The sequence below is a fragment of the Antedon mediterranea genome, chromosome 6 (assembly GCF_964355755.1).
Source record: "Antedon mediterranea chromosome 6, ecAntMedi1.1, whole genome shotgun sequence".
Lineage (NCBI taxonomy): Eukaryota > Metazoa > Echinodermata > Crinoidea > Comatulida > Antedonidae > Antedon > Antedon mediterranea.
In genome coordinates this window covers 23911098-23923266 of record NC_092675.1, presented here as the reverse complement: position 1 = coordinate 23923266, position 12169 = coordinate 23911098, and the positions used below count along the sequence as shown (strand labels likewise).

The following is a 12169-nucleotide window of genomic DNA, read 5'->3' as shown; positions in this document are numbered from 1 at the left end:
AAATTGAATTGTTTACTATCTTTTTGTACTAATTTAAGAGAAAATGTTTAAAGATAGGGAGTTTAAAAAAAAAAACAAGAAATAAGAATACCGCTTTCACAAAACTGTCCACTATATCCGTAGGGGCAGATGCATCTTTGTATGGTATTTTCCACTACACACACAGCATCATTTTTACACTGGTTATCATTACACATTTGTGGTGTAATTATCGTAGTTGTTGGAGTACCAACTAAGCCAAAATAAAAAAAGAAATTGAAAGTTTTGAAAACAGATAAAAAAATATATATATATATATATATATATACCCACAGCATTGTCATTTTTTTCAGTAATTTGCCTTTGGATTTATATATATATATATCTTTATCGTTTCAAATTAATTAATTAAATTTCAGTATATCACCGGGCGGTTTAGAATTAATGTTCTTTGCCTGATTTGTTTATATATATATATATATATATATATATATATATATATATAAACAAATCAGGCAAAGAACATTAATTCTAAATATATATATATATATTTATATAGACTAAACTTTGCATTAAACATTGTTCTTTTAAAGACAAGAATCAAAGAAAAAAAATTCGCCTTCAAATTATAACCTATAAATTTAATAACTACTTAAACTTTTTTTTTTGAATATGAAAAAAAATGGAACCACTGACTTTAAAAAAAGAAAGAGGTAAAAATGAACACAAATTAAAAATACAAATTGGTCAGTAGGCACTGTTTTAGATTTTCTTCATTAACTAAGAATGTTATTTCAAGATTTTTTTTTTTTATGCAATAAAAGAAAAGATCACATTTTAGGATTTTATTTAACAAATAACAAATAAATAGAAGTTTATAAAAAAATGAAAAGAAATAATATAGGAAGAAGATAATAATATTACCAAATTCACAATGAATGCCATAGAAATTGTCTAAACATTCACAAGAATATTCAGTAAAATGGCTTATACATTGACCACCATTCATACACGGATCATCAATGCATAAATCAGGTCCTAAATGGAAATAATATGATAGATAATAATATAATATAAATTAGAAAAATTTTAATAAAAGGACAAAAAAAAATGTAATTTAACTCTAAAAAAGTTTCCTTCATGATAATCCCCAATCAATTTTTGTAATTGATACAAGTGGAATGTATTGATTTACTATTACTACAGAGATTTATAACAATTTAGATAGTTTAACGTAAAACCACCAGTTATTTTAAGAAAAGTTAATAGAAAGTATGATTGATTTTTAAGTTGCTTATTATTTCTGTTATTTCGTGAACTTTAGTGTGACAAGTATTTTTTACTTCTACTAGTTTGATTCGAAAACATTTAGTTTTATTTGCCTTATTTTTTCCGTTATTATGCACATATTTTGCCACAAGGAAATGTGACAACATTGTCTTGTACTGTTTATGTAAATTCATTATAATCTCCTTTACAATAAATTATATAATTTAATATTGTTTGTTTAGAGTACTGTATTACAAAACAAAATATAGTAGAACAAAGGGTGTGTACCATATTGACAAGTGTCACCAGAAAATCCATTCAAACAAGTACATTTAAAGGTTGATCCATCAACTTCACAAATTGCACTATTTTCACAAGGATTTAAAGCGCACATTCCATCTAAATCTGTAGCAGCTGTATTCAAATTTATAAACAGTTAAAAATGGTAGTAATTTTATTAATTAATCAATCAGATGCTGTGAATTAAAAGGTGTAGTATAATATATAATATATAGACTTGGCACATAGTCGATGTTATTGTTTATTTTTCTGTAACACCACCAGTGGACGTTAAAAATAGATACTAACACAAGTATAGATAGTGTATGACACGGCATGTGTGCCAAAACATTTTGCAGATATTAAACTGAATCGCCCCATAGAACCTAAATGTGATATAAATATGTAAACGGTATTATTAAAAAAGAAAGTTGTTTCAGTTTCTTTTTTTAGTCCATTACAGTTGTCACGGACTAGACCAATCCATTAAGGATAACCAATAACATTCTTAATTCATGCCAAAATAGTCATCATCACTCATATCACATTTTGCATTATTATGATACTTTCAATAAGGTTAACTACAAACAAATTTAAAATTACCAGTTTCGCAATTTAATCCAATGTAAGTGTCTGGACATGTGCATACATAGAATGTACCATAGTTCATGCATACACCATTATTCTGACAAGGACTACTGTCACACAGATCTACAGAAACAACTGTAAAGAATATTTGTATATTATTATTAGTTGGACATTAAACATCTTGATTTATCACCTTTTTGTTTAATCTTGGTTAAAATTGTTAATTGGTAATGACAGATTATTTGCAACTTATTAGGCTCAGATTACAAATATAATGGAAGTCTTTATACAACTCAGAAGGCTTAGATGATATAAAAACTATTATTATTAAGAGCCAAAAGAAAGTTACTATGCATGGCATGGGCAACAGTGCCATACTTTGACCCTTCATGCCCTGTACTGGTAAGAGAAGAGAACAGTCTACATTGCCCGGCTGGACAGAAAACTCATAATACTGTACAATAGTGTAGATAACAAATTATGAATTTTCATCACACAGATAACCATGCCAAATACTACTTTACTTGTATTTGACTGTTTTTATGTTTAAAAATAAATGTTAACTTTTTTGTTAAACCAGTTGTCAAGTACTTGCTACGTTTCGGCTATTTTCAGTAGCCTTGGTCACGCAAATGACGTTGACATGATGTTCTGTCATTCGTCATGGTTCAGTGAATTGCGCCACCTCTCGTCTGATATTATGTTATTATTATGTTTATTATGTTATTATGTTTTTAAATTACATGCATAGTTGATGTTGCTGATGTTTTTTTCTGTAAATTCACAGTTTAATAGTTCGTATTTTCGATATCTTCAATACACTGAATTGTTTTCAACAAATATGAAAACTAAAATTTAGTAGCTATAAATATTTAATTTGTAATTAAAATTGATAATAGCCTACCTTGTTGACAGTTGGTACCCATATAAGTTGGAAGACAAATACATTCGTAGTTACTACCAAGTATTGTACAGGTTCCTCCATTAACACAAGGACTTGATGTACATGGGTTGCTTACTAAAATACAAAACATGTATTAGAATTTAGACAACTATTTTATACAAGGTACTTTTAAAATGTGAATGATCTACTTTTGATTTGCAAGATTAAGGCCTAGAATATTGATTAAATTGTATGTTACGTATATTTATTAATGTATTACAAAATTTTTCTCAAGTCGCTAATGCATTTTTGACCATGCACCCAAAGAAGTTTAAATGTAAATTTAAGGTAATTTAAGGATTTAGAATTTACCTGGATTTAGAATCAACGAAATTGTACAGTAGTTGAATATTGTATTATAAACATTTTATTTAATATTAGTTTATTTCAGTTAAATCTAATAAACGTACTGAGCTCTATTATACCATCTCAAGCATGTAAGGAAGAGAAAGTTCAACTAAATAAGTCAATCATAGTCTTTTAATTTAACTTTTTATATATTTTTATATATTATTGTTTTTGTTATATTTACGTGTTTACATTGCAAGGTTTACATTTTTTTATTTTAGATTTATATAAAAGGATCCCAATGGAAATAAGCTAATAAGCTTTTTGGGATATCCTGGAAAATCTTTATAAATGCATTATTTGTAATTGTCAGTCATACAGTATGTTATCACTTTGTATGTATTATCAAATAATATCAAGGTATACTAACATATGGACAAAGGTAAAACACATTTTTGCTATATTTTTGACTATTGATATTATGTTAACACTCCCAATCTCATTAAAACAAATCCTGAATAAACCCCTGTATTAGCAAACTTCACAAACTTACATTCAATTACTGTGATAGCATCGGCATCCACTGCAAAGCCAGAATTAGGCAATAAATTGTTGTTAAGCGAATCAAAAAGTACCGTCGTTAAATCACTAGCAGTTATTGTGCTATCAGGAAATGTGAGTGCAATGATGGCAACTATACTCCCTTGACTGAAGCTAGAGATATCACATCTTTCTGCCTTGCTTGATATTTGATTACTCCCATCATAGACATTAGTAGTGAGCTGTTATGGAAACATTTGATGTTGATTAGAGACAATAAAAGGACTTTACGAAACACGACAGTTAGGGGAGGACGACAAATATCCTACGTTTGCTAGAGTGTAAAATCATAAACAGTCGACGTAGCTGTTTTATTAGTTACGCACCCTTCTTGCGCGACGACGACCAGCAGTTTATCTCTCTCCATCCCCTGTCTCGTGGCGTGGGGCCCTTCTGAATAGCTTGGCTCTGGTGATGCAGGATAAGCCTTCCTAGCTAGGGGACTCGCGTTCAAACGCCGCTTTTAACAGCCAGTTTAACCCAATAAAAATGTTATTTCATTAAACAATAAAATTGAAAGTTTAAACATTATTTAGAGTTTTTTAAATTCCCTGTTTTTGAACTGTATATTTAAGGTTATATATACATTAATTCTAGTCATTCTCAGTAAACGGGAAAATGGCAACTTAATCGTCCTCATAAAGTTAAGACGGCGGAATTTCATGCTAAGCTCGGCCTATTTTGTTAAAGCTCATGCATAAATTATTCATAAACACCTTCCTGTGGCTTCCCGTCGTATTTCGTAAAGTCCCTAACAAAGGATGGAGTTAAAAACAATAGAATAAAGTGACATGATGGCACTTAAAATGTCATAAAAGGTCTGTTTCTGCTGTATAGCGCCAAATAAACCCCTCATTTGGTGGTGTTTTTTATATCTAAATTTGTTTGCATGTGTGACTGCAAGCTCCTTGTAATTTCTTCTGTTTTGAGATAATAAAGTTGTTCCTACTGTATGTCTGATGTTCTACAGTAACACTCAAATAAACAAAATCAACCATGGTATTACTAAACATAAAACCTTGATGAATTTACATACCGAATCACATATGATTTGTTCATACTGTATGTACAATGCAGAGACTGGATTGTTCAAGTCATTTGTGAACGTTGCCTCTGCTCCATTGATAGATATTATAGTCACACTAATATAATATATGGTACCTGAATAAATATAATTAAATACCCCTTCTGTAACTTTATCACATTAAATGAAAAGCAATGTAATAATATTTTATAAAAACAAAACAAAAACATCAAAAACAGTGTATAGCTTTGTATTCCATCAAATTTATGGCTATGGTTTTAGTTAGACTCATACAAGAATGTAATGGTATTACTTAATGTTCTAATCAATAACTTAAAAAAACATTTTGAAACATACCTAGAGTTTCACAACGTGAGCCGATGTATCCTGGTCGACACTGACAGGTGTACGTAAGCGAAAGCCTAATACACGCACCACCATTTAAACAAGGATCACTTATGCACACATCTACATCTGTTAAACAAGGAATACATAATACATTACTCATTTTACACTACAGTCGACAAAAAGATAAATTAAACTGGAGTTCATGTTTTACGAAATAAGGAATTACTGTCCGGTAGAAAGGCGATTATGTAGGTTGCTGAACCACATAATGACAATGAATCATAGTTACCAACCTGAGAAATTTGAAATGTGGGACAAACTATTTTTGTGTGTGTGTGGGAGGGGGCCTCTTGGGGCCTGTGACAAAGCGAATTAATTGTAATTTTCCACTGATATTACATATTTTTGTCGATATGTGTGGTGTTATAATATAAATACTCGCACGTTCTGTACTTTTAAAATATACCAATTAATTTGAATACATTTTCCTCTTAAATGGTGATAACAAATATACAGTACTTCTGCTAAATGTGTGACAAATATGTGGTCACGTATGTGTTTGTTCAAAATGCATGTTTCATTAAACATCACTTTGAAATGCGGAACCGTCCTGCACGATGCGAGGCGGTTCGTAACTATAATGAATACATCAACATAGCAATTATATACACATATTCCCTTCTACAATCGTAATTTATTTATTGTTGAAATTACCAGTTTCACAATGGAGTCCCAGGAATCCACTAGGACAGGAACAACCATATGCATTATCCAGCAGATAACATACTCCGCCATTTTGACAGGGATTCAATTCACATGGGTTGCTACTTGGAGTTACTAGAGGATCTGTAAGCACAAATAAAAAAAAGCTTATTTAAAAAGTGTGAATAATTAAAACACTTTTTTTTTAACTAGAAAAAAAATGGGTAACAATAATTTTTATGGCCAATTTACAGTGTAGCTTGTCCCACGTAGAATTAATCCTGAGCGGAAACCACCCGTCCAATCAGCGTTTTGTGAAATGGTCATAACAAATAACATAGATTAGAAATTTATTACCGTTTCCGCTCGTCTGTGTAAACTGGCAGTTACGCAAAAAAGACTGTTAAACGCAATGACTACAGTTGTGGAAAGAAAAGATCACTATTAAAAAAAATACCTGGATCACAATTGATACCAGAATATCCAGAGAAACAGGAACATGTATATGATATGAAGTAATTAGTACATATACCATTGCCTTGACATGGGTTACTGCTACAAAGGTCAGGAACTATAAACATAAAAAATGAAACAAAAGTTTGAAGACACAAATACAAATGTTTCTTTCTCTTTCAAAAAAAAAAAAGGGAATTGAGAATTTTATTATAATTAATGAAAATCATTATTATACGTTATAATAATTTCATGGTATTAGATGGTTTAATAATGCTAATAAAAGAACAGTAAACCCTTTAACCATCTAAATGAACACAAGACATCAATTGTACAATAACCTTACCACAAAATATATTGTTAACAAATTAAAAATAATAGTGAAATTGTGCCAAATAGTTTATTCTCAAAATGAGTAAATGAAAATTATACTGCGATATAAAAATACATTTAAATAAAAGTACAAATACAAAATTTAAGTTAAAAAAAAGTGCAATAATTTGGTTTATATGGTGACAGATATCATTACACATGGGTATAGGGGAAAAATAACAATTCATATTAAAAATAACAAATCTAAAATATTGCTAATAACCCGCAAAAAAAGTTTTAAAATAGTTGAAATATAGAATTTATAAAAAAAAAGACTTTCAACTTGACGGTACCTATCTCACAAACAACACCGCTATATCCACTCAAGCAAATGCAGAAATAAGACGTCACTTGGTTTGAGCAAGTACCTCCATTGCGACATGGATTACTTAAGCATGGATTAGGAACTTAAAGGTAAAAACCATTACATTTATGTTAGGCATATACTTGAATCTTAATTACCTGTAGGCTTATTTTATAAGTATGTAAACACATAAAATTGACATACAGACATATTAGGTTAGCCCAATATAGAGTACTCTATTAGATCACTGTCTAAATTCTCTAGCTAATTGTATTTTATTTTTTAATGATGAGGTGGTTTAGTATTATTTATGATTTTCAGACACATTTTAAAACCTTTTATCATATGAAAATGGTCGGTCAAAATCTGCATAGTTTTCTCATCTCATCTAAAAAACACAGGAATGTTCTTCACAGAAACGTTTTTAAAACCGCTTCATAGTAAAACTAATATATAAAGCACAATAAGTATCAAAATTGTATTTTCTTTGTCAAAAGTCGATACACATTTTTTCAGGTGGCCGCTTACTAATAATCTACCATACAAAAAATCTAAATTTTAGTAAAAAAAGTGGCACTCACAGAGGTTCAACTGTATAATAGAAAATGTTTTTGGAGACTAAATTGTACAATATATATATAGGAATATTGAAATGAGACTTTAAGTCAAAAGACTATATAAAAATTGAGTACATACCAATTTCACAATGGTATCCTGTGTATCCAGGAACAAGACATGTACATGTATAATAGTTGTAGAAGTTGTTGCATTGTCCAGCATTCTGACACGGAGAACTTAAACAAGGGTTTTGCTCTAGAAAAAGAAAAATTGCTATTTATTCACATTTACTCAAATTTGTCAACTGCATTTCTTTTTCAGTCTCGTTGAAGCTGGCTAAACATTGTAAACAACGAGTTAAAATGAGAAGGGATTTAGTAATTAATAACACGAAACATGAATACACGAGTTTGAACTCGAATATGTTTAGCTGATGGAATAATTTCCTTGTATGGGATCTTAGAGGTGCCCCAGTGCAAATCCTTAGAGCCTTCTTTTGAAGCTTAAAGATGCAGTGAATTTTGGATGTTGATGGACTACTCCAAAGAATAGTCTGCAAAATGTTAATAGGGGTTGAAGCCCAAGCAATATTACAATAACATAAGTATGGTAAAATGAGTGTGTGATGTACCCAAATATGGTTATGATATTATGTCATCGTGTCCATATATAAGCACATCTCATTGTCACATAAAGTTTGATAGTGTAGACAGGGTTTAGGATGAGCCTCGGCTTAGTTTACAGATTTCGCTCTCTGCCAGTAAAAATATAATTAAACTTATGGAATGTACAATAAGTCCATGCAAAGCAGCATTGCATTCATAGTTTTACCCAGCAAGTTTAACATTGATTTCTGTCGAAATCGTACTATTTAATCACAAAATATTTTGACTGTGTGAAAGTACTTTTTAGTATAGTATAAAACAAGTATACCTATTTCACAGTCTGTTCCAGTGAATCCATCTTGACATATACAGTCATAATTCGTAACATAATCGATACAGTTTCCTTGATTTTGACATGGGCTAGAAGAGCATGGGTTACTCACTATGAAGAAAAATAAATGCATGTTAATAGTGAAAAAATACATAAGGTTAAAAATCTCAAAGTTGGGCCCAAACATCCTCAAAGTTGGGCCCAAACATCTTTCAACAGGGTTCGTACATCTGTGAGCTAGTAAAATTCCAGGACATTTCAAGGACATTCAATGTCAAAATTTTAAAATTTTAAGGACATATACTGTACCTAAATATTAAGTTCAACAGATTAATAAAAAAAAATATTTAAGATTGAAGAATTTCGTAGTTACGATGTTTTTTAGAAATTCAAGTACTGTAAGCCACTAAAAAAACATACAGTACTGAAAACATAGGCGTGGAAAAACGAGTAACATGACACGTAACAGTAAAAGCCTTTGTGGAACCGCGCCAGACTTCCTCCTGTCGAGGGTAGTCACGGCGCGTGCCGTCACTAGCGGTATTGAACAAAGGCTGCCGTTTCTATAGTCACCGCACTGTCGACGATATTTGGTAATTTGATACTATAGGATGACGTTCTACAATTCGGAATCACGTTTAAATGCCGTTTCTGTATATCGTATGTTTTTTTAGAAGGTATAAATGAAAGAAATCAAACCATATTCTAATTCACTCTGAACTTTATTCAAAACGATCCAACCCTTTACAAAAAGCCGTATACGAACATATACGATGTTTTGGTTATGTTTCGACAACAATCGTTCGGCTCGCATGAACACTCACACATGGTAATTTTCTTAAGTGGTGCGGTGTACGTCAAATGGAATTGTTTTTTCCAACAACCAACCCTGATAAGAAAGCCTATTTCATGTATGAGTATTTATCGGCGGCGGGAACGGTCGGCACGTACAAACGTTGCTATCTTCCATGTACTTTCATACTTAATACTTTTATTGTTCAGTGTTTTCAAAACTTTATTAAAAAGAATTCATATAACTTTATTGTATTTGAACAATTTTCAGGACATTCAAGGACAAATGCCAATTTCCATGACTTTCCAGTACTTGAAAAAAGTGATTTATTTTTCCATGACTTTCAAGGAATTTAAGGACGCGTACGAACTCTGTTTCAAAATTGGGCCCAAACATCCTCAAACCTGGGCCCAAACATTCTCAAAGTTGAGCCTTAAACATCCAAAAAGTATAGCTTGATTGTCCACATTATTCTAAACATGATCATCTTCAAAATATCCTATCGTATGTGGAACCAATTGTAATCAAGTAAAAAATCAATGATAAACTATTTAAAAATGGAATTTATAGGTCCATGATATAAAAATATAAATAAATTATACCTAGTTCACATCTATTGCCTGAGTAGCCTGCTAAACATACACACTCATAATAAGTAATGTAGTTTTGACATTCTCCACCATTCATACAAGGTGCTACGTTACATGGATTCGCCACAGTATTTTCTGAAATAAAAATATATTTATAAAATACAGAATAAAAAAAAAAAATTGATCAAGTCTAAAATGTATAAACCATCAAAATATTACTGTTTCAATTTGATTTTAAAGATTTTGAACACTCCTACCTGTGTCACACAGTGTCCCAGTGTATCCCGGTGCACAAAAACAGATGTAGGAATTTATAGAAACGGGTTCACATCGTGCTGTCACATGACATAAACTTGATAAACATGCAATAGCTATATAGTGTAAACAAAGAAATCATTAGAGCAACTAATCATAGACATTATCAAAATATATCGGTAACATGGTAAGGCCATACATGCATATATATATTTGTGGGCAATGTAAGACAGTATGGTTCAATTGAGTTTCAGATTTTTGCTGGAGTTTGTTTCTGTCTCTTACAAATTGCACATACAGAAGGGAACTAACATTTCCAGTTTATTTATTAATTAAGTAAACCATATATTATCTGAAGGCCATTTTACACATACGAGCAGGTGGTTGCTCGAAACCCCACTCAGGATAGATATAGATTGTCGTGGGGCAAGCACACGGTTTTCTGCTCACCGTTACTGCTGTAATTAAACTGGCTTTTATTGAAATTTTTTATATTTTCGGTACATACCAATTTCACAGTGTGTTCCTGTGTATAATTCCGAGCATGAGCAAACGTAACTGTTTCCCGACAGAAGACAATCACCTCCGTTCATGCATGGTGATGGATCACATGGTACAGTAGTATCTGGAGCTATTAACAATATAAATATCATTAGAAATACTTCAGTAAAAAGGGTAGCTTTATTATAATGTCTTTTTGTTTTTGGAATTTTTTAAAAAATTATTCCAAATTACACAGTACTGACATTTTGTTGAAAAACTGGCAAAATTATTGTGTTTGTAATTTCTTAATATTATTTTCCGATTGGTCAAGAGTACATTACAGTACTATCAAAGTGACTTATAGTCACTGTTTAGATTGAGAAGCAACTATTTTTGGTCCTAAATGATATAAATTCATAATGCTTTATATGTATTTTAATTTTTTGTTCTAAGAAATATTACATAAAAATATCATCATGCCAAGTTTCATGCAAGAAAAACAGATATAGAGAACCAATGAAGCATCAATAAAGAAGCAGACTTTTTCAAAATGTAGAAGGAGCAACTAGGAGCAGGTAGTAAGTAATGGCTAGTTTGATAAAGTTGTAAATAAAAGATTTTTTACAATTATTTTTCTTAAGAAATGATTATTTTGATGATTTTAATAGATTTTAATTTGATGTTTTTTACCTCTTGTAAGAACTCAATTCAGCATTTTTGCTTTGCTTTGTTTTAATTATTATGTTAAATTTGGAATAAAGACCAATATATATGGTTCTGCCAAAAAATATGATTGTGAATATGTATAGAAGTTCAATTTTGCACTTGAAATCCTGTATGCAACAATTATACAATTTACTGCTATAATCTAATGATATCAATGCACATCATCCATGCATGGAGGTATAACAATTTTATACCTCCATGATCCATGTCTATGACGTCAAAAAATGCTACATTAAAAAGTGAATTAACAGAAGAGTGCAATCTAAATAGAGAGAAAAAAAATAGATAGTTAAATTATGATTCACAATAGTCCAAGATTGAAAATATATAAAATCATGACTTCACATTCATTGATCATGCGGTTGAGTGTAACAATTTATTTATTTTTTGCTGTGTAAATATAAGCCGTGCACCTTACATTTAGAATCGTGCAGTACTTACTAGTAAAAGCATCAGTGATTGTAGGTAGTGTAGTGAAAGGATATGAGGGCGACGAACCTTACAAATAGATGAATAATAGAATAAAGTGAACCATGTGTGATACAAAAATATGTGAATACACAATGAAGGTTTAAGAACATTTGATTTTGTAACGATGAGGATATTTTGAAACCAAATTTTTTTTTTAATATGTCCATTAAAAACCTTTCATATGCAGGTGCCAATGGTTTCCTAAATT

General features: G+C 30.7%; 1 protein-coding gene across 1 annotated transcript in view; it reads right to left on the bottom strand.

Annotated features, from left to right (window-relative positions):
- The window catches only part of LOC140052511 (uncharacterized), a gene marked incomplete at its 5' end in the record, with an annotated part of 59086 nt that overhangs the window by 15591 nt on the left and 31326 nt on the right, over positions 1-12169 (bottom strand). Inside the window, 16 exons of the mRNA XM_072098118.1 lie at positions 92-232; positions 904-1017; positions 1537-1662; positions 2131-2250; positions 3020-3133; positions 3900-4128; positions 4983-5107; positions 5328-5444; positions 6033-6164; positions 6478-6591; positions 7139-7252; positions 7846-7962; positions 8641-8754; positions 10039-10161; positions 10284-10397; positions 10790-10912. Of these exons, the coding sequence (XP_071954219.1) occupies positions 92-232; positions 904-1017; positions 1537-1662; positions 2131-2250; positions 3020-3133; positions 3900-4128; positions 4983-5107; positions 5328-5444; positions 6033-6164; positions 6478-6591; positions 7139-7252; positions 7846-7962; positions 8641-8754; positions 10039-10161; positions 10284-10397; positions 10790-10912 (2037 nt within the window). The remainder of the gene's footprint in view (positions 1-91; positions 233-903; positions 1018-1536; positions 1663-2130; positions 2251-3019; positions 3134-3899; positions 4129-4982; positions 5108-5327; positions 5445-6032; positions 6165-6477; positions 6592-7138; positions 7253-7845; positions 7963-8640; positions 8755-10038; positions 10162-10283; positions 10398-10789; positions 10913-12169) is intronic.